General features: G+C 37.4%; 1 protein-coding gene and 1 pseudogene across 34 annotated transcripts in view; both read right to left on the minus strand.

Annotated features, from left to right (window-relative positions):
* SLMAP (sarcolemma associated protein) overlaps window positions 1–26861 on the minus strand; it is a 147352-nt gene that overhangs the window by 58909 nt on the left and 61582 nt on the right. For 23 of the 34 annotated variants that reach the window (XM_058726451.1, XM_058726452.1, XM_058726442.1 and 20 more), the window contains 4 exons: window positions 26097–26244; window positions 10522–10594; window positions 4731–4767; window positions 2700–2762 (listed from right to left, as the gene is read on the minus strand). In XM_058726451.1, the coding sequence (XP_058582434.1) occupies window positions 2700–2762; window positions 4731–4767; window positions 10522–10594; window positions 26097–26244 (321 nt within the window). Of the gene's footprint in view, window positions 1–2699; window positions 2763–4730; window positions 4768–5835; window positions 5855–10521; window positions 10595–26090; window positions 26245–26861 lie in introns of those variants that run through there. The other 11 variants (XM_058726441.1, XM_058726431.1, XM_058726435.1 and 8 more) reach the window with 2 other exon arrangements.
* On the minus strand, window positions 18579–25520 carry LOC131510000 (rab GDP dissociation inhibitor beta-like; annotated as a pseudogene).

Genomic DNA, 26861 nt, shown 5'->3' on the forward strand with positions numbered 1-26861 from the left:
TCTTTAAATTTCACTTTCTTCTATTCCTCTCATTAGCCAAAGAAGAACACTTACTACCCTAATACCTCTGGAGCCACCTCAGCAAAGAAGGGTATGCTTCAAAAACATTTCTTGAGGTTTAAAGCATGCATTTATTGTTGTCCACATCCTTGATAAATAATGATTAGAGAAAATCTGACCTAATTAAGAGTTAGCGGTACTGTTTTTTAATGTAATTGTAAACGTACAGATTAAGGAATCTAACAAAGGCCATAAAACACAACTTACAGTTAAAAGAGATGAGCTGCCAAGTTTATTTTAAGCTCTTAAAACATTCCTAATATCCAGGAAATTACATTAATGCTGCAAAAAGTTTTACTTAAACACAAAACCACCAAATAATCACTACTCCCACTAGGTGGTGTAATTTCACCTTTTTTAAACTCAATCCCATTTAGAGTTTCATAATTCCATGAACCACATCCTAATAGAAATCTAATAATACTTCCAGTTCTTTACTTTTAGTTCTAAAGCATAAAACATATCTACTCCAGTTTTTATTCAAAAGTTTTACAGTTTACGTAAGAATTCCAGCAATTCACAAAGATGTATATAGAAAAGATAGCACAATATAATATTCTCTCAAAAATCAGAAAAGAGCAATTAAAGACATGCCCACCTATGAATATGCAAAGAAGTGACAAAGGTGGAAAAAGTACTGAGTGAGTCAGGACATTAGATCGACAGTCCATGACGACTGGTGAGTATATAGTATATATAGCCTCGGGAAATCATTTTTATCTAGATGAGCCCCATATTTCTCATGTGAAAAATGGAGGTTAGACCAGATTAATCTCAAAGTTTTCTTCTACTTCTAAAAATAAGAGAGATCTGGGTCAATTAATGTACCTTCCTATTGAGTGGTACACAAATGCTAACATGTATGGCATACATTTTATGTGCCAGGTGCTGTTCTAAGTGCTTTACATATATTGGTTCATTTACTATTCACAATTCTGTGAGGTAAGTGCTATTATTATACCCATATCACAGATTAAGAAAATGAGGCACGCAAAAGGGTTAAACAACTTTCCCAAAAGGTCAGAGGTTAAAGCCACAGATCGAGTCCAGGGAATTCTGGCTATGGTTTGTGCTGTTAGAAATTCTACTTAAGGGGCGCCTGGGTGGCGCAGTCGGTTAAGCGTCCGACTTCAGCCAGGTCACGATCTCACGGTCCGTGAGTTCGAGCCCCGCGTCAGGCTCTGAGCTGATGGCTCGGAGCCTGGAGCCTGTTTCCGATTCTGTGTCTCCCTCTCTCTCTGCCCCTCCCCCGTTCATGCTCTGTCTCTCTCTGTCCCAAAAATAAATAAAAAACGTTGAAAAAAAAATTAAAAAAAAAAAAAAAAAAGAAATTCTACTTAAATTACAAATGTGTAACAGTGCTTTTCTATGCACCGTTACATAACACCCAGTGGAAGTAAGATGTGATTAGTGCTTTGACAATTTTCACAGACTTGTACATTCTTAACTGAGGGAGAACCACTTTTAGTGATTGATTCCTATAAAAGAACATAGGCGCCAGGATCACTGGTTTGGTCCTATCATTTTTAAAAAGCAGTTGAAGACTTATGAATGTAAAATGAGTCACCCAAAGTTACAGAACTCAGTGGCAGAGCCAAGATAAAAAGTTCAATCTCTAAACTCCTGATCTAGGATTTTTCTTCAATATGCTCCCTCACCAGAATAATAATAGGAACATAATCTAGCCCAAATCTCCCCAAAATCAAGAGGGGAAACACACACACACACACACACACACACGTTTCCTTTTTAAAGATTTGAAAGGCTTTTTAAATATGGTATTAACTTCTTCAGGAGCCCACTCGATGTATCTGCCTCATCAAGATATCTTCCAACAGACTCAGCAGCACAGCCCAGTGGTTAAGGGTACAGATTCTGAGGTCTGACTGTCTGGGTTCAAATCCCAGCTCTACTACACAGTGTGTAAATTATTTAACCTTCCAGACCATAAGTTACTCTCTCTATAAAAATGGGAATAAAATATGTACCTTACAGGATTGTTCTGAAGATTAAATGAGTAGGGGCAAAGAGCTAGAGTCTGGCATATAGTAAGTGCTATGTAATTATTTGCTATTAAGCAACCAAAATCTCTCCAGGTTTAATTTTCTTTAGAAATCATCTATGGATGGGGCGCCTGGGTGGCTCAGTCAGTTAAGTGTCCGACTTCGGCTCAGGTCATGATCTCACGGTTTGTGGGTTCGAGCCCCATGTCGGGCTCTGTGCTGACAGCTCAGAGCCTGGAGCCTGCTTCAGATTCTGTGTTTTCCTCTCTCTCTCTGCCCCTCCCATGCTCACACTCTGTCAACCTCTCTCTCAAAAAATAAATAAACATTAAAAAAAAAATTTTTTTTAAATCATCTATGGATAAAGAACTATGTTGACACTTCCTCATATTTAAATAACAAAAACTTCTCTTGTACAGAACCCTATCTTTTCTAGACTTAATAATCCTGATTCTTTTATCCTTTCTTCACAAGACCTAATTTTAATCCTTTTTTTTTTTTACTTGGAAAAGATATTTCTTTTGTACTTGTAGCCAGCCAATATTTCTTTAGCCTGTATTTGTGAACTAGCAAAATCAAACCTAAGTTGTTTAATTCTACTTTTAAAAACTAAGAATTTTCAAGATTTACTTTTACCTGTAGATACTGAGAAAGCTGGAATAGTTCCTGAGAGTACATACTTGGAGTGTTAGCAGCAACCTAGAAACAAAATGACACAAGTATCAATAGTCACACAAAACATTCATAAAAGACATTAAAGCAAACCAAGTCTTTGAAATGTCTATTTACTGAAGTATGCAAAATATAAATTATTTTTAAGCTTAACCAGTTCCTTTCATTTTCAAAATATTTCTGTTCCGTGTATAGAATTTGTAAATGGTGTTATATTTCACTGGCCAGTCTGAGATTTATAAGCAGGGTGGTGGAACAAGTACTACTCATGGAAACATTCCTTGATAAACCAAATCACAAGCACAAGGCAAAGGCAAGACAGCCTTTCTTAATCCAGAAATAATACCTCCTAAATCAACAGATCTATATTTTCCCCCTTTAAGATCCATTGTTAAACAGTTCTTCAATATGTCAACAGTCATAATTCATTCTGAGGCAGCCATCTTCAAAATGTTATTTGTATGTAAAGGGTATGGGAGAGACAGAACAGGAAATATAATGCTTTGTCCAATGGCCAGAGGCAATGAAAATAGGTTTATCTCTTTAAAAAAAAAAAAAGAAAAGAAAGAAAAGAGGGGCGCCTGGGTGGCTCAGCTGGTTAAGCATCTTAAGCATCCAATTTCAGCTCAGGTCATGATCTTATGGTTTGTGGATTCAAGCCCCGCATCGGACTCAGTGCCGATAGCTCAGAGCCTGGAGCCTGCTTCGGATTCTGTGTCTCCTTCTCTCTCTGTTCCTCCCCAACTCATGCTCTGTCTCTCTGTCTCTCAACAAATGAAAGAAACGAATAAACATTAAAAAAAAAAAATTAGAAAGAAGGAAAGAAAGAGAAAGAGAAAAAGAAAAAGAAAGAAAAAATAGCTTTGTCTTTTTTTTCTTCTTTAAACTATAGGTAGGTTTAAGAAGAAAAAGATAGTAAATAATAGTATTTAAACTATAAATTGTAGAAAAAATACTTAGAATTCAAGTGTATTAGGAAAAATTACCTTCTATCAGGGTTTCCCCCAAGTGTGGAACATATAACCATGGCATCATTTCTCCGCACACACACCCCCCCCCCACCAAAGAAGGTACTAATAGGCTGCTGTTAACATTTACTCATATCAATACTACTAAGTCTTATGTATTAACTTATTAATGATGTTAATAGCATCATTCCTGATTAAGCTCAGAAAGCATATATTTTTAAATATGCTAACTAGAATTCAGAGACGTGGCATTATTTTTAAAAGTTAGTCTTATATTGGCAAGGTCATTATTTACTTCTGAAATAATTCTTGGTATTGCTGAACTTGATGATTAGCCACTTTTACTTCTAAAAAAGGAATTTAACAGAGAACTTCAGTTTCAGGCAGGCTTTCAGTCTTTATCCACATGGAAGAAAAAAAAATGTAAAATATTTTCCCAATAGTTTAGTTAGTACACTAAGAAAAAACATCTACATTAATGTCAAAAGACATCTTTTTTTTTTTGCTATGAAGCAATGATATCTATAGTTTATTACACCATTATTTCTGAGGAAAATACTAACAAGTAATTATCACAAAGTTTCTGACCAAATCAGATTAAATAAAACTGCTTTTCAAGGACAATAAAAGAACAATTCCTGTAAACCCATATTTCTGTTATTTCTATGGGTAGGTATACGTTGGGTGAATATTTGGGTAGAAAGCTTTAATAAATATTTCTAGACAGAATTGTATTCCAGAATAAACAGCAGTAACTAACACTTCTTACCTCTGGCTAGGCACAAAACAAGTACTCCTAGTCTATACAACCAGCCATTTATTTGAGATAACAAAAGCTTTTTCCTAAGAAACATCCACCCTAAATTCTCCAGATAGAGGACTGCAATAACCAAATATCTATATACACTGTATGTATTTTGTTACAGAAGAAAAATAAGCTTCTAGGTAAAGCATATTAAAAACAAACAAAAACATTTTGCAAAGCAATGTAGCTGAGTTAGTTTGTAAAAAATCATTACTAACTTACTTTGTCAACAGGACTTGGTAATGGAGCATGGATGACACTGAAAAGAAAAATTTAGAATTTTTATCTAATTTCCTGACAACAGAGGAAACAGAGTAGGACAGTACCAGAATATCTTAAACCCCAAAGTTGCTACACTTGCTTTCATATAATTAAAAGAATGTGAATCATTTTTAATCCTTCATAAATACATAGCGTTCTTAGAAAACAAGGTAATAAATACACAAATCTACTTTTTATACATAATATATTTTTAAACACAAATTCAAAATTCAAAACGTATTAAATGCCTTTTGAGGATCCACTATTTAACGAGGGCTCTGGCGAATTTCTGGGCTCTACAACTTCTACATATCCATTTTTAATTTTGGAATCTGTAAGTTACATTCTTTTAAAATTAAATATTCCTGGGGCGCCTGGGTGGCGCAGTCGGTTAAGCGTCCGACTTCAGCCAGGTCACGATCTCGCTGTCCGTGAGTTCGAGCCCCGCGTCAGGCTCTGGGCTGATGGCTCAGAGCCTGGAGCCTGTTTCCGATTCTGTGTCTCCCTCTCTCTCTGCCCCTCCCCCGTTCATGCTATGTCTCTCTCTGTCCCAAAAATAAATTAAAAATGTTGAAAAAAAAAATTAAAAAAAAAATAAAATTAAATATTCCTATACACAAAGTATAAAAACCAAAGTTCTATTTGAAAGAAAGCTATAATTTGGAAACTTGCTCTAGGAGAAAAATTTTAGCTAGCCAAACAGTATTACTGTTCTTCTCCACCCAGCCCCTTCACACATTAACAAATGAAAGCTTAAATGTAAGTAGGAAACTAAACTCAGTATACCTCTTTAAAGCAGCAAACAGACAGTATAATTGGTACTAATTGCCTCTTCAGCCTTATAAAGTACTGACAGATAGGCAGTATAGTGTATCAGTTAAGTATGCAGGCTCAGAAGCCTGGGTCCGAATTCTGGCTCTACTTACGAGCTGTATAATCTTGGGCAAGTTACCTAAGCACTATAGGTCTCATCTTCCTCCTCTATAAAATGGGGATAATCATAAAAACAAGCCCAGGGGTTACTGTATTAAATGTGTTAATATAAATAAAGAGCTTTAAACAGTACCTTTAACATAGTAGCACTTGATCCTACTACCAGTTCCATGAGAACACAGCAGCTAAGGAAGCCAGGGGCCCTATCTTACAATGCCTGTAAGCTACTGTATGGGGGTTGGGGTGAGTAGAGAAAACACGAAGCAAGGCTGCTACCCACGTCCCCTCCCAGTGGCTAATCACTCCATATCCTAGACGCTACTCTGATAATGGTCACCTTGAAGGTTGACTAGAGGAAAGCTCCTAGATTCAACTGGTTAATTATGTGTAAACTAATGAGAAACTGATCTATGACTTAAAAATAGAAATGACAATTCTAATCCCATTGTAATAACCACAAACATCCTAAGTACTGCTTCAATTCAATTAGTCACAAATACACTAAAATGCTGAATAAAATGGAGTATTAAGAACCAGCACACCCTTCCCTTCTGAACACACATGATCCTGTGCAGACTCCCATTGAGATCATATAACCCTTTATATCTTCAATTTCACATGTGTGTTTTTAGGCATTGTGACCAATTTACCTCTGGATGCCCAGAACCTATCACAACGCCCTGGAAAAGCTGGTGCCCAATGAAGGTTTAAAAAATTATGCCAACTTTAGTTTTTCTCTCTACCCCATAAACATGGGATAGATATCTTAAACATAACTTTTGTTTTCTTCACTATACTAGTAATACATATTGATTATGTGTGTGCAGTAAAGCAAGAGAAAATAAGTAAAAACTACCTAATGCCAGCACCCAGAGGTAACCATTTGGGGTATATACCTTTTTCTCTATAGATACGCACATATAGGCAAATGAACTTAAGAAAGTCTAAATAGAAGCAAATAGTACTCATGGTTTTTTAATTCCATTTTTCTTCGTGACCAAAGTACAAAATATTCTGTTCTTATGAAAATTTAGTTAGCCAAAGGCTGAAAATCCAGTTAAACATTCCATAAGTAATATGTATTTGTGTGTGTATAGTATGTATTTTACAGAACCTATCTTGGATATAGACGTATTCTGTTTGGATTTTAAGAAAAGTTCATATGCAATAAGGGAATGCAGAAAAAGAAAACCATTATTTAGTGTTAGGACTGCGGAATTACAGGCAATTTCTCTGTTATCACTTAAAAATTATTTGTACAGGGGTGCCTGGTTGGCTCAGTCAGTGCAGCATACAACTCTTGATCTCGGGGTCATGAGTTTGAGCCCCATGTTCAGTGTAAAGATTACTTTAAAAAATAATATTTGTGTGATATAATAAAAATCAAGGAAGAAAAAAGAATCTTTTTTTTTTTCTTTTGAGAAAGAGAGTGCAAGCAAGGGAAAAGGCCAGAGGGAAAGAGAGAGAATCTTAAGCAGACTCCATGCTCAGTGTGGAGCGTGACACAAGGCTCAATTCCACAACCCTGGGATCATGCCCTGAGCAGAAATCAAGAGTCGGATGCTCAACCAAGGCACCCAGACACCCCAATAACCAGCTTTTTGAGAACTATCTAGTGAAGATCTTAAAAGCATTAAATGCTATGTATACAATGTATCTGAAACTCTAAAATTCTGGTGTACTCAAAAATATCTTGATTGCTATAAAAGATTACAGTCATAGAAACAGTCAATGATTATCATGTGCTTAATATATGCCAGGTACTACACAAAACTTTTAGTGCACAAACTTATTTAATCTTCCTCATAAAATTCCTGCTCCACAAGTACTACTGTTATCTTCATTTTTCAAATGAGAAAAGGGAGGCCTGCTCAAGTCACAGAATAGGTGGAGTCTGGCTTTGAAACAGACTACCTGCCTCTAAAGACTATTCTGATCTTCCTCCAGCTTTGGAGAAGTGCCTGTCCCAAATTCGTCTTCTCCAGAAAGTCAGCCAGGTTGTGTACAAAGAAATTGGCAGCAAAATTCTAAATGCTAATATTTAATCACATAAGAAAAACCAAACAATAAGGAAACAAGGACAAAGATGAAAAGCATTGGGGAAACAAGGGCACGGACACAATTCACAACATAGACTGAGAAATTCACATGCCCTACTAGATAGAACCTGAGATTACAGATAACCCTTTATATAACTGCTCAAAGTTTTTAACTCCATGAAAGAAAAATCTCATTATCACACAGAAACATCAAGGTTTTTAAGAAGTCACACATCATTAGATGACTAATAGTTATTCTTATTTTTAAAAACTTAACCCTTGACTCATAAGAGCTGAGTCACATTAAAGCTTCCAAAGTAAACTGTATTTTTAATAATTAAACTATAATATAGAATAGGAAACAGATTGTTATGAATTTTAAATGTTTAGGGGCACCTGGGTGGCTTAGTCAGTTAAGCGTCTGACTTCGGCTCAGGTCACGATCTCACAGTGCATGAGTTCGAGCCCTGCATCAGGCTCTGTGCTGACAGCTCAGAGCCTGGAGCCTGCTTCAGATTCTGTGTCTCCCTCTCTCTCTGCCCCTCCCCCACTCCTGCTTGTGCACGCGTGTGCACTCTCGCACGCGCGCTCTCTCTCTCTCTCTCTCAAAAATAAATATTAGGGGCGCCTGGGTGGCTCAGTCGGTTGAGCGTCTGACTTCGGCTCAGGTCATGATCTCGCAGTGAGTTCAAGCCCCGCGTTGGGCTCTGTGCTGACAGTTCAGAGCCTGGAGCCTGTTTCAGATTCTGTATCTCCCTCTCTCTCTGCCCTCCCCAGCTCATGCTCTGTCTCTCTCTCTCTCTCTCTCTCTCTCTCTGGCAAAAATAAATAAACATTAAAAAAAATTTTTAATAATAAATAAATAAATATTTAAAAGATTTATTTAAATAAAATAAAATCTTTAAAAATTTTTGCTTTGCTTCAGATATCCTTAAAGCTAACAAAAATTGGTATCTTCTTTTTTTTTTATTTAATTTTATTTTTTTATATCTGGGATAATTTTGCCAGAGGTTATATAGAGAGAATTCAAATTTTTAAAAAAAATTTTCAATGTTTATTTATTATTGAGAGACAGAGAGAGACAGAGCATGAGCATGGGAGGGGCAGAGAGAGGGGAAGACACAGACTCTGAAGTAGGCTCCATGCTCTGAGCTGTCAGCACAGAGCCTGATGCAGAGCTTGAACTCACAAACTGCAAGATCATGACCTGAGCTGACATCGGATGCTTAACCAACTGAGCCACCTAGGTGCCCCAAAAATTGGTAGCTTCTAACTGAAGCAAAATATATAGTAATTCTAATGAAAGCACAGACTGTCATGGTAATAGGAGAGCCTCTCTGCTTTCTTTTTCATTCTTTCCTCTCACTACTCTACTTTGCCTTCAACTTACTACTTATCTTAACCTCCCATCCTCAGATCTTTGTCTTTGCTTTTGAAGGATAAAAAGTATTATGCTGGGTATAGAAAAAAGCTTCTGGCATATTCAAGGTCTTCCCCCCCAATAAAAAAATGGTTTAATTAATGATTACTACATAATGATAATCTGTGAAAAGCTCTAAGATTAAAATGTACTTATGTTTAGATCTTAACATTTACATTTTATGAGTAACTCTTCTCTTTCATATTTGTCTTCCTCTAAGTAATCTTTCCACTGCTTCAGGAAAAAAAAAAATGCAGCATTGGAAAATCCCTCCAAAATTCCCATCAAAATAGGCTACTAACTATATCAACACCCCTCAAGGTCCTAAAAGATGATGACACTGGCATTAACTTCAGAGGGAATTATACTTTAAGAATCCTCTATTAAATGCAGATCAAAATACAGTTATCACTCAGGACACCCGGATGGCTCAGTAGGTTAAGCGTCAGACTTGATTTCAGCTCAGGTCATGATCTCAGGGTTCGTGAGTGGAGCCCCACGCCAGGCTCTGTGCTGACAGAGCAGAGCCTGCTTGGGATTGTGTCTCTCCTCTCTTGCTGACCCTCTCCCATTCTCACCCACACGAGTGTGAGCACTCTCTCTCTCAAAATAAATAAATAAACAGTAAAAATAGTATTTTTAGGGGTGCCTGGATGGCTCAGTTGGTTAAGCATCCAACTCTTGGTTTCAGCTCAGGTCATGATCTCACAGTTTGTGGGTTCAAGCTCTGCATCAGGGCTTGGGATTCTCTCTCCCTCTGTCTTTGCCCCTCCCCTATCTGTACTCTCTCTCTCAAAATAAACTAAATTAAAAAAAAATTTTTTTTTTCATACAGTTATCATTCACCAGTGACTTACATACCCTAAATATTTTAAAAACAACTAATTGGGGTGCCTGGGTGGCTTGGTCGGTTAAGCGTCCGACTTCAGCTCAGGTCATGATCTCACAGTCCGTGGGTTCGAGCCCCGCGTCAGACTCTGTGCTGACAGCTCAGAGCCTGGAGGCTGTTTCAGATTCTGTGTCTCTCTCTCTCTCTCTGCCCCTCCCCTCTTCATGCTCTGTCTCTCTCTGTCTCAAAAATAAATAAACGTTAAAAAAAAAATTTAAAAACAACCAATTATCCATCAAAATATAAACTGTAAAGGTAACTTTGGAAACAAAATAACCTGCCTCCTTATACATTATTATTTACTAGAATTGTAAATAACATGAAAAGGAATTAAAATGAAGTATATTATATTGTAAAAGTACTGCATTAATTTTCTACCATTATTAGAATAATCCTCAAGTGTTAACAGTATACCATCATCTAGAATATTATTAACCAAGGTAGTTGAAACAAAAACTAAATTATACTCACTCTGAGCGGAGCCGGGCTTCCATACCATCTGGTAGAAAAAGTTTTATTGTAGAAACAATACACCCATGGGTAACTGGTTAAAAAAACAAATAAGATGGATAAAGTAATTTTTTAAAAATACAAACATTCACATCTCTCATATTCAAAGATATATTTTATTCTTAAATGTAATAACTTCCAGGAAAGAAAAAAATCTGGTGGTTTAATGACAATGTTTATTCCCCTGGAGAAAGTCCCCTCTATTCATTCTGAATCATAGTCGCAAGGCAGAATTACAGAGAGAATTGTTAAGTCCTAGCCTCCAATGCAGTGACAGTCCATAAAAGGTCAGCTGAATACACGGAAATACAATTGAGGTCAGGAAATACACTTTCTCTGCCATCTGTTGGCATCAAAACCTAACTCCAACTATTCCCCAATTTAGAAGTTAGCCCTAGTTTCTAGTTCTCCTGTCCTCAACCTGTAACTTCTACCCACGCCTCACAAAACTCTAACATCCTGCATAATACGGCTTGAAATATGCCACTCAATTCCCCATTTGATGAGTGAGAAAACCAAGACCTCAGACAAGTGAGACTGCTTCTTGAACTCTGTTATTAAGTATCAGAGATTTTGGTAGAGCTCAAGTCTGAGGTTTCCAGTTCAGTATCTAAAATTGTGGTTCTGTATTCTTGGTGCTTTTTCTTCCTTCACCCCCAAACATTTTTATATAACATTACAGCACTCACTTTGTAGACAATTTCTTACTGTTGCTTCTTACTTCCTCCTCTTCCTTCTGAAGATTTCAAGAGACAAAACCCCCCAAAAGCAGCATTTATACAGAGCTTCTCTTTTTATGTGGGCTTTGTAGAAAAAAACTTTTTTGCTGGTTTAAGGTTGATGGCTTTTTATGTCTCTGTCCTTCAGAGATTACATCTTCCAGGGTTAGGGTTCAAAGGGTTAATTTATTTAGTGTACCAAAATCTAATTTAAAAGCTAATGCATAATATACTGTATATGCATAATTTACTGTATCATGATTAGGGCGGTGGCAATTATAGGACAGTATACATTTGTCAAAACTCAGTGAGTTGTGCTTGTAAAACTGGTGTTGCAAGTAAATTATATTTCAATGAAACTTATTAAGAATAGAGCTAATGCATTTAGGTACAGGTAAATCATTAAGTGCTCAAACCCATGAATCATCAAGATGATCTTATAAACATGGATATTATTCTGACATCTGGAAATACACAGTAAACTTAAGAAATTTAGCATAGTTTACTCAATTTTCATTAACTTATTATTGAAAAGTGCTAACACAAATCAGGAACCATCTATGGGACAGGCTTCTAAACTGCCTAACACAGCAATCACAGCCCTGAAACATTGGGCTCCTTCCTTCCTTTCAGGCCTCATCCTCCATCCTGCTACCAAAAACACCCTGTACAAGACTAAGCTACGCATCTCCAAATCCCTTACTTTTCACAACTCCATGCACTTTACAAGCTGTTCTGTCAGTGATGTCCTTTATCCCTTTGCCTCCATAACCAAATGCCACTTATCCATTCAGCTCAGACATTCTACTTCCTTCACCAAACTCAGTATCTGAGTTAGAGGTCCCCAAAGTCTCCTATATCTACTTCTTATAATACTGAGCACATTGGATTATGAATATTTATCATTTATACAACTATTGTCTCACCAGTTAGAGTCAACTCTGTGACAGGAACAAGGATTGGTTGCTTTTCACTTTTTAAATCCTGTACTAGGGAGAGTTATCTGGTACAAACTAGGCATTTAATAAATGATTACTGAATATGCCAAAGCACATATCTGGTTAATATTTTACAACTTTAATTACAGGGGTGAAGACATCTCTTACTTTGAGGACAGTAGGGTTCACCTACACTTTCAAGAACCACCTAACTCCCTCCTTTTCCTGGCAGAACATAGGAAGGGACAGATTCATCCCCAGTTCTATGGCTCTCCCAGAGATTTACTATAAACAGGTTACAATAAATACACGAGCACAATACAAGAAGATCCAAGAGTACTGACACCTGACCAATATATTTATTAAATTGGTAATAAAGTCTAAAAAAATAGGTGCAGTGAGTTAATAGAATAAAACTGCAGTGCCAGAGCTGACAAGCTGTGATATATTACATCAGAATCTCCATTGCTCAGACTTATTTTTTTTTAATTTTTTTTATTACATTTATTTATTTTTGAGAGACAGAGTGAGACAGAGCATGAGTGGGGGCAGGGTGGAGAGAGAAGGAGACACAGAATCTGAAGCAGGCTCCAGGCTCTGAGCTGTCAGCATGAGCCCGATGTGGGGGTCGAACCCACAAACTGTGAGATCATGACCTGAGCCGAAGTTGGATATTTAACCAACTGAGCCACCCAGGCACCCCCCATTGCTCAGATTTATCACCCCAAAGTCCAGCACCTGGACTGACGTACAAATCTGTGAGACGAATCAAGGGCTAATACTGATTGGGTAGCACAGGGTTGGTGTACTACTGAAAGCAGTTAAAGATCACGTCTGACTAAGCTGACCATCTAGTCTAGCCAACGCTTCCTTTGAAAAGGTTCTTGTGATACCTAGATGCACAGAACAGTTTTTTTTAATTTGCAACAGGCAAGTATTTAAAACTACCTGATAAAAATGTTTTGTTCTAACACTTACATTAATCAACTCTACATAGCAGTATTTCCCAAAATGGAGTGTTAGCAGGTGTTAACAAAAAAGGATTTGGGGGTCAGAAAAGTTTGGGAAATACTTGGTAAAAAGAGATGGAAAGAATTTTTTTTTTTTTTTTACAAGTCTTTCACAGAGCTTAAAGGACTTTTTGTCCATCATGAGGCTCTAAAAGTAAGATGCATTTTCCAAGCTTATTTGACCATTGAGCATCCCTGGCCCCTGTTTTCAGAACACTTAACACAGGAACTAATATTAGGGTATTTTATATATGATATATACAGTATTATAAAAAAAATACTTTGGAAAAGTACTGCTGTAAAATATTCTATGAAGTACTTTGTAAACAAATTTCACTCAAAATTCACTCAGAAACATTATTTACCATATTTACAAGATTCAAAGACAAAATTAATTGTAAAACACACAATTTAAAAGTTTCTTGGGCAGACTAAGGAGGCCACAGGATCACTGCCACATTAAATACAAGTACCCATTGCTTTTTAAAAGTTTGTGTTACATTACTTTGCATCTATGAAAAACCTACATTAGTACCTGTTTTCCTAACTGAAAGAAATAACTGGAAAGGATTTTGGCTAATTATGAAAATCAAAGTGTAAGCAGCATTCAGCATTTGTTTTGCAGCAAGCTGTTAACAGAGGTAGTAAGAACAGTCCCACAAAGCTCCCTCCCCACAAACTATACTCAGCAGCTCAGTCTTGAGCTGCCATAACTTTGAAATGTGTCTGTGAGCATCTGTACTTAATCTCAGTTTATTTTGTGCATCCATTAGCAAGATATGTCCTAAGGTAACAGAAAAGCCTAAGAGAGGTTACTTTTTGGGTCTGGGAACTCTAAAAACTCTTTCCATATAAATTCATGGTAATTGCTTCTTTACGCCATTTTGAAAAGGTTTCATAGGAATGCTCTTTTTTTCTGACAGCAAGGGAACCTGTATGCATATGCATTATAAGCTACATGTAAATTTCAGAAATGTTAAAACATGAAAAACAGATGTGTCTGAATCAAAGAAATAAGGTATCTATGGAGAAAAATCTGCAATTACTTGTAGTTGTGAGACTTTATTAAAAATCAAAATGAAGACTACCCAAGCTGTCGTTTGTGGGTTTTTATCTCTAGTATCTTACACAGATTATTTTGCTTTTGAGTGAATACATTTACTTTACGGTATGAAGTCAGCCTTTTCTATTGCCTCTTCACACAAACATCACTTAAAAGACCCATGTTCACTGTGATTAGTTTAAAAAGCTGTTTAAGGCCCTGGACTGGGAGACTGAAACTTCTGGGATATGTTGTAGTCTGGTTCTATCTCTATTCCTGCACTGAGTAGGAAGATCAACACTACTCTATATTTGAGTAGTTTGAGAGATCTTTTTTTTTTAATGTTTATTTATTTTGAGAGAGAGCGAGAGTGAGGAGAGTGGGGGAAGGGGAGAGGAAGAGAGGGAGAGGGAGGGAGAGGGAGGGAGAGAGGGGGAGAGTGAGAGAGACAGAGAGGGAGAGTGACAGAGAGAGAGAGAGAGAGAGAGAGAGAGTGAGTAAGTGAGAGAATGAGAATCCCAAGCAGGCTCCACACCCAGTGCACAGAGCCTGATGCAGGGCTTGATCCCACAACAGTGAGATCATGACCTGAGCTGATATCAAGAGTCAGATGCTTAACCGAATGAGCCACCCAGACACCCCTTGAAGATCTCTTGAAATGACTGGAAGTAACAGGAAGAAGACCAAAGTACAAGAAACATTTATAAAACCAAGACCTAAATGAGAGGTGTTAACATTTCCAAACTGGAGAATAATTTGTTTAATTGTCTTTTGACTGCAATCTAAGATAAAAGAGTTCCCAAACTTTCATTCCTGAATTTTTCCCTTCATAAAGCTTTCGACTTAAAGATTTTTTTTTTAAGTCAGAAAAGAGGTAGGGAAAGTTCGCTGAAGAGACAAGTAACATTAATTCTAAAGAATTTTTTTTTGTATTGATATTCTATCATTCTGTCTTCACTTGTGAGCTGGAGTACAGTAATAAAAAGCTTTCCCTCCTCAACTAATTGTATATACCAGGAATAATTTCTATAGGAAAGGTCGCATACATGGTTTATGCCTTCTCTTTATTTACTTGTTTTCAGAATGGTTTGTCTAGGCTTCCAAGGGTGATCAAATCTTTTTGCCTTCTTGTATTATTTAAATTCATGGATTTAAGCACATTTGATATATTTCAATCCACCATTGTTATTATTTGATGTGCAACTGTCCCATCTTTGATCAGCTGGAACTCCATGTTAATTCGAGTTTTCTGACACAATCCTACCAGTCTTAGATAGCTTCACTGCTTTATAATATGACAGAATCTTCTAGGCTCACCCTGTACATTTCCTGCCTAGACTCAGAGTCAGCTGTTTCTCCCAGAAATCCTGTTTTTAGCTATTTATTTGGTGGGAAAAATCCCTTCTCTGTGCATGTGAATTCATTTGCAGCTTTATTTCTCTAGCATACAATGGAGCAATACTTATTGTTGGTTTACTTTTTGATTTATGCACAAGGAGTAGTGGTTCTTTGGCTTTACCTATTTGCTAAATATTCAGTGAGAATCTGCTGGCTACAAAGCAGTATGCTGGTAAAGCCGGGGAAAACCAACATGATTATGACTAGGTCCTTGTCCTCGAGGAGATTTCAATTTATTTTGTAGAGAGAACAAGAAGTATCTAACATAACAACCAAGGGGGACATTTTTCACAAATGCTATAAGAGGTATACTATGGGAATTTGGAATGGACAAGGGCAGGGGAAGGATTTATTAAAAAGGCTAAAAAAAAAAAAAAAAAAAGATTTCAAAAACTGGAAACAGGGGGCGCCTGGGTGGCTCAGTCGGTTGAGCGTCCGACTTCGGCTCAGGTCGTGATCTCACAGCTCGTGAGTTCGAGCCCCGCGTCGGGCTCTGTGCTGACAGCTCGGAGCCTGGAACCTGCTTCAGATTCTGTGCCTCCCTCTCTCTCTGCCCCAACCCACTCGCATTCTATCTCTGTCTCTCTCAAAAATAAATAAACATCAAAAAAAAAAACAAAAAACAAAAAACTGGAAATGGAAGGAAAGGCTGAGAGAACGGCCTGAGCAAAGACACAGAAAGAGTAGGATGTAACAGCTGGAGGAGACTTGAGAGAGCAGGGAAAGAATACATTTCAAGGCCCTCTCGGTGCCAGGCCCCAGGCTAATTACACAATACATGTTAACTACTTACAACAAACCATGCAGATAGTCATTTTTATGTCTTATATGACAGATGAGACAGATCAGACAAGGTCAAAGAGGCTAAAGTTAACTTGCTTGAGATCATACCTTCGGCAAGTGGCAGTGCCAGGATTCAAAAGAATCTTTTCTATACACCATCTTACCTCTATTTTAGTTTAACAGCTTAACATATATTCAAGAAAGTAATGGGAAACAAAATAAAAACTCTGAACTGAATCTATATTTTTGAGGGCCTCAAGTGTACAATTAAGCATTTCAGACTTTATTGTACAGTATGGCACAGCCTTCTACAAGGAGAATGCCAAAAGTGTAACAGAAGGATATGTTGGAGGCAATGGATTGGCAGAGTATGGCGGTGAGAAGGGGAGAGCTAGTGTAACACCTGAGGTTGGCAAGAGGAGAAACAAGTAGGAGCAGGGAAAGGAGACAAATGACCTGGATGGCACAGCTGCTAGAGGTAAGGAAGAGACAAGATTCAAAAAAAAAATACCAGGATTCTGAGTGTTTGAGAGAATGATGGAATAATACAAGAAATTGGGAAATCAGTAGAATGTCCTAGTTTGAAGGGGAAATTAAGCTATGTACAGGGTAATTATAAGGGGCTCGAGGACAAGGGAAAGCATATAACACAGCTGCTGCCAGAAACTTAATTGAGCAGGGTTCTTAAACCTAGTTTCCAAAAGAACAACCAAGGCTTTTAAAAAATAGGTATGTTCAGAAGAGACTCATAAATATGGAGAACAAACAGAGGGTTACTGGAGGGGGTGTAGGAGGGGGGATGGGCTAAATGGGTAAGGGGCACTAAGGAATCTACTCCTGAAATCATTGTTGCACTATATGCTAACTAATTTGGATGTAAATTTTAAAAAATAAAAAATAAAATAAAAACAAATAGGTATGTTCAGGGGCACTTGGGTGGCTCAGTCGACTAAGCTGCTGACTCAGTTTCAGCTCAGGTCATGATCTTACAGTGCAGGGGATCAAGCCCCACAGTGAGCTCCTTGCTGACAGCATGGAGCCTGCCTGGGATTCTCTCTCCATCTCTCTCTGCCCCTCCCCTATGCATGCACATTTTCTCTCTCTCTCAAAATAAATAAATAAACTTAAAAAAAATAGGTATGTTCAGTCTCCACACCTTGCAAATCTTCTTCTTAGGACTGAAGAGTGGGATCTAGATATCCACAGTTTTAAAAGTTCTGCAGGTAATTGTGGTGCAGATAATTCCTGGGTCAAGAATCCACTTTTTATTTTATTTATGTTTTTATTCTTGAGAGAGAGACAGAGTGCGAATAGGGGAGGGGCAGAGAGAGAGGGAGACAAAGGATCCAAAGCAGGCTCCAGGCTCTGAGCTGTTGGTGCACAGCCCAACGTGGGGCTTGAACTCACAGACTGTGAGATCATGACCCGAGCTGAAGTCAGACGCTTAACCAACTGAGCCACCCAGGTACCCTGAGAATCCACTTTTTAAATGAACAAAAGAAGACTGCCATGCCATCAGAAAGATTCTCTTAGTCACCCCAGCAAATCTGGCACAGTCTCTGCTGAATCAGCTTTGTGATTTTCCCTAGCAGCTAGAAAGTGAAGGAAGTAAAGCTTCTGGTGAAAGTTACCAAAAGCTAGGAATGAACAAGGACAGCAAAACTAAGAGTGAAGGGGCAGTCTAGAAGTTAGTAAGAATTGAAATGGCCAATGTCAGGTTTGAAAGGACAGACAGGTAAAGGAGCCTGGGGCTGCAGCTACTGAGAAAGAGAGGTAGACTTAATGGCAAGAGATGGTACAGGTGCCTGGCAAAGGTTTTGTTAATAATAAAAGTACCTGTCCCAGAGATGAGAACTTTGTATACGCTTTACCAACATTCACATTGAACATTATACCATAAACCTTGAGGTAGGTAGTAGTATCAAGAGTCCCATTTTATTAGATGAATAAAGTTTAGATAGGTTAAAGAGAGGTAACTGAGTCACAGCAAAATAAAAAGGGTTGTGGGAAACAAGAAGGTTGCCAGTTTCTGATCCTCATATTAAGCTTCTGGGTTAGGAGGAAGGTTGTCAAAATCTTAGTTGAGATAAGGTGGTAGAAAGAACTTTTGTAACATGGTAGAATAAGATTCATAAGACATTTTAAAATTTATTAACCAGTATGTGCCAGGTTGAGCATGGGGATTCCACAGTGAAGACAGACACACTGCCTGCTCTTGTGCAGCTTACAGTTTAGTGAGGGAGGCAAACACACAGAGGGGAGTGTAGTGTGCAAAAGGGACATGAAAAGGCACCTTTTCCAGCCTAGAAAAGTTTCTAGCCAAAGGAAAAAGCATGTGCAAGGGCTTGAAGACCAGAAAAGACAAGGCCTATTGTGGGGAGTAAAAGTAATTGAGGGCAGTTTGAGCACAATGCAAAAGGAAGGCACCACTGACCTTGCTCATACTAGGCCCCTTGCTCACAGGGGCTTACCCATGAACAGATATTGGTGAAGTAGACCTCGGTGATGAACTGAGTGCAGTTATATGTCAAGTTTACAGAACTAACTGGTCCCAAGCTTTGCAGCAGAGGTTTACTGAAATGTTACATGACCCAGAAAACTCATGCCCTGTCTGAGCAGTTTGTGAGTTTGGGAACAGAGGAATAGCTAGCACTGGGTTCCTAAGGCCCCGATTCCAGGAAAATATGATAGGTTGGCTTTCTCTCTTCCTCACTTCCTTAAAAAAAAAAAAAAAAAAAACCTGTTAGAATGTCATCCTATTTGTTTACAATATTTTGTATCTTTAGGGAAGGTTATTTGTACAGTACTGACCAGTGAGTTTTCTTCCTGGAGTCACACTACGTGGAAAGCCAAACATCAAAATCAGCTTGTTTTGGAGAGGTTGGAATAGAAGAGACATTAGTATGAATGGGTATGTTCAATGACATCAGGTTCCTATCACCTTTTTAATAAAATTATGATTTTATACACATACATGTATTAAAAAAACCATTTTCATATATTGTCTACTTTTTGAAATTTCCTTTTATACATACATTATTTTATATATATACATAAATGTCACAGACAGTGGAAGGTTTTTAATTGTAGTTTTATTATCCCCACCCTTTTTCATTTAGCTCCATCCTCTTTACCCTTCCTCTCCACCCACTCTAGGACGACTCATAGTAATGACCACACACATCCCTCCGTGTTTTTTTCCCTACGTTCAAACAATCAAATACACATATATGTATACATTTATAGGGATTGGTGAGACTTTAAAAAAAAATTTTTTTTTTAACATTTATTCATTTTTTTGAGAGAGAGAGAGAGAGAGACAGAGCATGAGCGGGGGAGGGGCAGGGAGAGAGAGAGAGAGAGGGAGACACAGAATCTGAAGCGGGCTCCAGGCTCCGAGCTGTCAGCACAGAGCCCGAAGCCAGGCTCGAACCCACGAACCGCAAGATTGTGACCTGAGCGAGTCAGCTGCTTAACCAACTGAGCCACCCAGGTGCCCTGAGACTTTTTAAAATAGAAATTATAGCCCGGCTAGCTCAGTCGGTAGAGCATGAGACTCTTAAAATAGAAATTATTAATAGTAATTCTTTTCTCAACAATATATCTTATAGAAATCCCTGCAATTCATATAATCCTAATTTAATCTTTTTAATAGCTACATCACAGGCAATTTTTAAATTATGCTTCCATTGTTTTTCTGTTCCATGCACACTGATGCAAAAAAAATCCTTTCATACATCCTTAAAAATAAATTCATAATTTTATATCCTTATTATAAATGTATTCAAAAGCACTATGTAGTACCGTTTTGCATTAATTCATGCTTTATGTAAATAGAATTGTACCACACACATCCTTCTGTAATTTGCTTGAGATAATGTTTGAAATTTATCCTTATTGATATGTAAATTTACTTCATACCTTTTACACCTGTATAATATTTGCACTATTTTTATTCTATTTTAATTAGAATTCTTACTTTACTTAATTTTTTCTATTCATTCTATTCATTTAAAATTTTTATTAGTAATAACTCCTAAACTTGATCAAATGCCTTTTCTTTTCTTTCTTCTTTTTTTGTTTTTTGTTTGTTTGTTTGTTTGTTTGTTTTGTTTTGTTTTCAGAGTTTGGCTTTGTTTTGCAGTAAAGAAATCATTCGGAGCCATATGGAGCCAGACATCATTGAAGTGAAGTCTATGTGAAATCAATACTGCATTGCAGCTTAGTCTGTTGAAGAAAGAGGAAAGAAGAAAAGAAAAGAGAAAAAAGAAAGAAGGAAAGAGAGGGAGGGAGGAGAAAGAAAGAAAGAAAGAAAGAGAGAAAGAAAGAAAGAAAGAAAGAAAGAAAGAAAGAAAGAAAGAAAGAAAGAAAGAAAGAAAGAAAGAAAGAAAAAGAAAAGGAAAAAGAAAAAGAAAAAGAAAAAGAAGAGGGGCGCCTGGGTGGCTCAGTTGGTTGAGCTTCCAACTTCAGTTCAGGTCATGATCTCCCAGTCCGTGGGTTCGAGCCCCACGTCGGGCTCTTTGCTGACAGCTCAGAGCCTGGAGCCTACTTCCAATTCTGTGTCTCCCTCTCTCTCTCTGCCCCTCCCCTGCTCATGCTCTGTCTCTCTCTGTCAAAAATAAACATTTAAAAAAATTTTTTTCTTACAAAAGAAAAGAAAAGGCCTTACAATACAATATTGATTGCATACACTATACATCATTTGCCAAAAGTTAAGTTTGTCCTAATTAGTTGATAAAATGTACTGCTGTTAGTCTTCCCCCTAGATGTCATTTTTCTTGTGCTTCATTTCCTCAAAGTCAAACTTGGATTTGGTCATCCTCTATAGATGTCTTTAATGTCATCACAAGCTGTCTCAAAGTGAGTTGGAGCATCATATGTGCAGGAAATAAAGATATGGCTTTCTGTTCCCAAATCTTTTGGAACAAAGAGGTCAGTGATGCTAACAAATTTCTGTTCAATTGGTTCCAAAAGCTCCAAAGCTGGTCTGATTTCTTTCTCTAGTCCCTCAGTCTCCACCACTGTACTATGGAGATGTACTTCCCTTGTGCTGCCACATTGTGTGTAGAGGAGATCAAGCAGACATAGATATGTGACTTCCAATTGACTTGGTTCTGGTGAATGATAATCTGGCAGGGGTTGGCATCCCTGGTGTTCTTGATAGAGTGGCTGAGGATGTAGATAACTCTGATCAGCTGGCCCACTTTTTCTACCCAGTCTTTTACATAGCTGGGATCACAAATGAGCTGCTTATAGCAAGCAACCTCTTCTTCAGATTTCACACTGATCACTTTTCCATTTTGCAGAATTATCTCTTCAGTGGTTTACTGAAGGTGTAGGTACCACCTACCTACCTGAAGGTGTAGGCACATGTAGGTACCACCATAAATAGCACTAAACCCTGCAAATTCTTATGGCAGTTGTCCAAGGTCATAGAGTGGATAAAGGTATGGGCTTTTGCCATATCTTGCCAGAGACTTACCGTAAAGTCTATCTATTAATGGTTTCACAACATGGTTGATCTAAATAGTCATCAGTTCTATCAAGTGCCAGGGCATGGCCAGTAAAATCTATGACATCTTGTCCCAAGTCAAATCTCTTGTCAACCTCTCTCATTGCAGTCTTCTTAAGATCAACACTCTCAAAAGTTCTGGGAAGTGACATTTTTTAAACAGTCCCATTTAGCTAGATGCCAGGGCTTCTGCTTCAGTGGAAGGAATCTTGTAGATTTTTTTCCTCCCTTATAGACAAAGTTCCTTTCAGTCACTTTGAAATCCAGATAGCGGGTAACCTCTGTATAAAGCAGCATTTTTTTTTTTAAATTCTTTTAAGTTAATTTTGAGAGAGAAACAGAGAGGGCAAGTGGGGAAGGGGCAGGGAGAAAGAGAGAGAGAGAGAGAGAGAGAGAGAGAGAGAGAGAGAGAGAGAGAGAGAGAATCCCAAGCAGACACCGCACTGTCAGCACAGAGTAGGGATCAAACCCAGGAACCAAGAGACGACGACCTGAGCCGAAACCAAGAGTCGGACACCTAACTGACAGAGCCACCCAGGTGCCCACGTATAAAGCACCATCTTAACCAGCTAACCATTGGCCATAAGGAACTTAGGAATTAAGACAATTTTCCAGTCTCTTCCTCTCCCCATTAATGCTGGTGGTGCTCCTGGTATTTTAAATCTTCTGTAGAAATCTTCCAGAGGTGTTACAGATGTACTTTCTCCTCCTTAATATAGGTTTTTTATCAATGTGAAGAATTTTCTTTTCATTCACTGATGTTACACCTGACAGGATATATTCCATCAGGCCAGTGCCCAGCATGACCACAGTTCACATCTTACTCCTCATTCATGGCAAGGGGAGGGCAGGGACCAACACACAAGGAAAGGAGAAAGCACAGGGACTCTAGGAGCCAGGGGCTATAAGGCCACCCTAAAGTGATATGGGAAGTGCTCAGGCTCCTCAGAGCCTGACAGGAAAGGGAAGCCAGGGCTAGAGGTAAAATGGAGCTGGAGAGGAGGGAGGCCAGCCACCACCTAAGATGGGAAGAGAAGGATCAAGTGTCTTTTCAATACCTGCTGGTTATACAGTTATGTGTTTTTTAGTTTTAGTTTGTGGATGATGTTGGTTAGATTTCCCCAATACTGAATCATTTTTGCATTCCTAGAATAAAATCTTTTTTGTTTATTCTAGCTTCATTTCTGAAGTTAATTTACTAATACCTTAATCAGAATTGTTCACCTATTGCCACGAGTAAAATCAGTTCTAGTTTTCTCTTTTTTTTTTTACCATATCTTTATCAGAATTTGGCACTAAGGATTTTGACAGTTTTCCACCTTTATGTATGTTTGGATTAAATAACATTACATTTATCTGTTTTTAAAAATAAGCTAAAATTCAGCTGTTAAGGCCTATTTCTGGTCAATCCATAATAACTTCCTAGTCTCTTTTAAGGAAATCAATTTACTCAAGTTTTTTACATCTTGGGTAATTTTGGTAGGAAAACAATTTACTCTAGTTTTTTTTTCTTCTTTGCCATAGGTTGACATGTAATACTTTCTCAAAATTCTTTTAGTATGTCCTGTATCTGTGTTTATGTATCCTTCCTCATTCCTTATCTTACATATTTTTGCTAGTATTTTTTTTAACCTAGTAAAAGAATCAAGGCTTATGAATTACCTGTTTTATTGTCTGCTGGTTGGTTGGTTGACTTATAAAGAACCAGCATTTGGTTTGTTTATGCCTTCTATAGTTTTTTGCTTATTTCTTAATTTCTGCTTTTTATTTCCCAGCTTCTTTTTCTCATTCTTTTTCTAATTTCTTCTAAATGCCAAGTTCCTTCATTGTCTTTCTTCTTTAGTACAGAAGGAATTTAAAATTATAATTTTTATCTCAGTAAAGGATTTACTGTATTTTGGTATAAAAGTCTTCTTTCCTTTCTATATAGTTTAAAGTTCCCCTTTTGATTTCTTCTTTGATCCAGGGGTTATCCTGTAGTGTTGTATAATTTCAGTAGGATTTTCCAAGTAATATAAAGCTTATCATAGTACTGTTTAGCATGGGACAAAGTTTAACTTTTTTCCTGGCATATGCTTAAACGGGTAGTACTCAACTTAGTGACAAAGCTTATCCTAAGAGGCCATGCATAACATAAGTCAACTTTTTGGAGGCAATAAATAACAAAAGAAACAACATTTTAAATGATGAAGACATCTTCTTAATTTCCTTAAAGTTGACATAAAAGATAGTTAAATTTTCAAAGAAGCCTGCAAGAATCTAATGTTGCTGAAATAATAGTGCAGTAATAATAACCTGAATTTCAGGATTGTCCTCTTAAGCTTCTTACAACATGTCCTAAAGAGTGTTCCTTATGGGAACTTATATGGGAAAGAGGAGTAGGGAGGAGTAGGAAGGAGTTTGGAAAGAGCTACATTCTAGAACAGTCACCCTCATGGAGATCTGCATATATGTTAGCATACTAAAGACTCTGAGAAGTCCTGTTTACCTTTGGTTAACTAACCATTTCCTAAATGTATTTGATAACCTCATTCTTTTCTTAATTAACACCATTAATTCTCTTGGGGAAATGCAAGCCAAGAACAGACATTCCTTGGAGAAAACACGTAAACAAACTGTCTTCTCTGTGGGTTACTTACAGCTGAGGCTCAGTGTTTGCTGAATGCCTTGGTACCAGAGGTGGCACGATGTGGCAACAGATGGTACCGTGTCCGACACAGCTGTTCTTAGTATAGTCTCAAATAAGTTGAGTTCTCTTAGTAAGGAGGACTCAATATTCTGCATCAAAATATAAACTTTCTTTTTTATTTTACAATTGTAAATGGAAATTCCTAAGACTTTCATTCTACCCAAATCAAAATCAAACATCAAAACCTAACTCCTGGAGGAGACCACCAAAACCCAATAAAAATAAACTTCGGTTGCAACAACCAGTGAAATTATATAAACATATACACACATGTACACACACAGCAGCAGCATCACCACCCAGCCACCATCATCCATCCCCATGTCTACCGGGCAAAATGTCACAGACTGACGACTCAGGGTATCACCAGATCAAAGTATGTTCAGAGAAGCAAAAGAAGAAACTTGTCAATTGCTTCCACTGTCCGTATTAAACTAAGAGAGTGGAACTGCACACTTTTGGTTCCTATTTATTTAGTTTTGTGATCCAGCCATATAATTTCATGGTCATAAAGTAGGCAGTAAAGCAGGTAGAGCCAGGAAGCTTCAGAATTGTAAAAATAAAGCCAATCTACATTTATTTAGCTAGAGAACTTCTAGTTTCAAACCCTGTGAGACGTGAAATTTTATATCTCCATAGGTAGTATGAACTGCCTACAGAACCCTGATTTTGTTTGAGCCAAAATGTATGCACAACTGGAAGGGTTAAATCATAACTGACCTCTGACAATCACGGAGCTCCTGTTTGCCAGGTATGTAACTTCCCAGGGTTCTTTGTAGCCATAGGTAGCTGTGCATGTGGCCAATGAGACAAGAAGAGTATAAACCTGCTCAGAGGATTCTACAGAAGATTGTTCTTTCAACATAAAAAAAAAAAAAAAAGAGCCACACGGGAAGATATTTTTTCCCAGCCTCACAGTTTTTGCCAAGGACACTGGCATGAAGAAAATAAGGCATGGGGCCCCAGCCATCCCTCTTTAACCATGAGGTGACAAGCAAAAACATAAGACAAGCAAAGGCGTAAGAAAACAACATGTTAAGGACAGTAGAACGGGAGGGCGGTAAGAACTCTGGATTCCTGACAACATTACTGAGTCAAGTGAACAAAGTCTGAGCTACCCTCCTGACTTGTTAACAATAAATATCCATATGGTTTAAGCTCTTGTTGGATGGGTATGCTGTCACTGCAGCCAACTGTTTCCTAAACTAACACAGGAATGTCCTATATTTTCATACTGTGATGAAATATAAATCACTTATTAACACTTAAGAATTTAAAATTTTAGAAAAGCAGTAGTGGAAGTAAGAGGTTTTTAATTTTTCACTGCATATAATGCTGTATTTAAATTGCTTTTACAAACATGAAATGTTTTACAACATTAAATAGACATTTTTTTTTTTTTACTTAAAAAGACAAATAATAGGAAAATTGATCCATACCCGTACCTTTCCGTGTGTTCTCCGTTACATCTACCCCAAACTGGATAATGTCACCAGAAAGAATTTCACATGGTGGACTTTCTTCAGAGCCTCGACTCAATCTCTGGCTATTTATAAAGGTACCGTTACTACTTTTAGTGTCTTGGAGATAAAACTGCAAACAAACAAAAAGAGTCAAAGATTAATACTAATAATTCCAAACCCACTTTAAGAAAAAGGACTTCCAACTCTACAAACTACAACAGGTAGCTTTTCTTCCCCATCAATTCAAACCTCTTGTTTCAGCTAAGGTTCGCATTTAATATATATGAAATTAGAACCTGGACACCAAGTGATTTAAAATCCAACTAGGCAAAATCGTGCAATAACTCTGGAAAAGAGTTTATAAAGTCTTCAAAATGTTAAGCAAAAAGTTAGCATATGACTCAGCAATTCTAACTCTGAGGTATATACGCAAGAGAACTGAAAACATATGTTACAAAAACTTGTACATGAATGTTCAGAGCAGCATTATTCATGACAGCCAAAAAGTGAAAACAACCCAAATGTCCATCAACTAATGAACAGGTAAACAAAATGTAATATGCTTATATTATATTATATATTATATTATATTATATTATATTATATTATATTATTTGGCAATATAGAATAAATACTGATTCATCCTACAACATGGATGAATCTTTAAAATACTACACTAAGAAGTTAGTCACAAAAGACCATATACTATAGAACTTCATTTATATGAAATATCCAGAATAAGCAAAT

The sequence above is a fragment of the Neofelis nebulosa genome, chromosome 4, assembly GCF_028018385.1.
Source record: "Neofelis nebulosa isolate mNeoNeb1 chromosome 4, mNeoNeb1.pri, whole genome shotgun sequence".
NCBI lineage: Eukaryota > Metazoa > Chordata > Mammalia > Carnivora > Felidae > Neofelis > Neofelis nebulosa.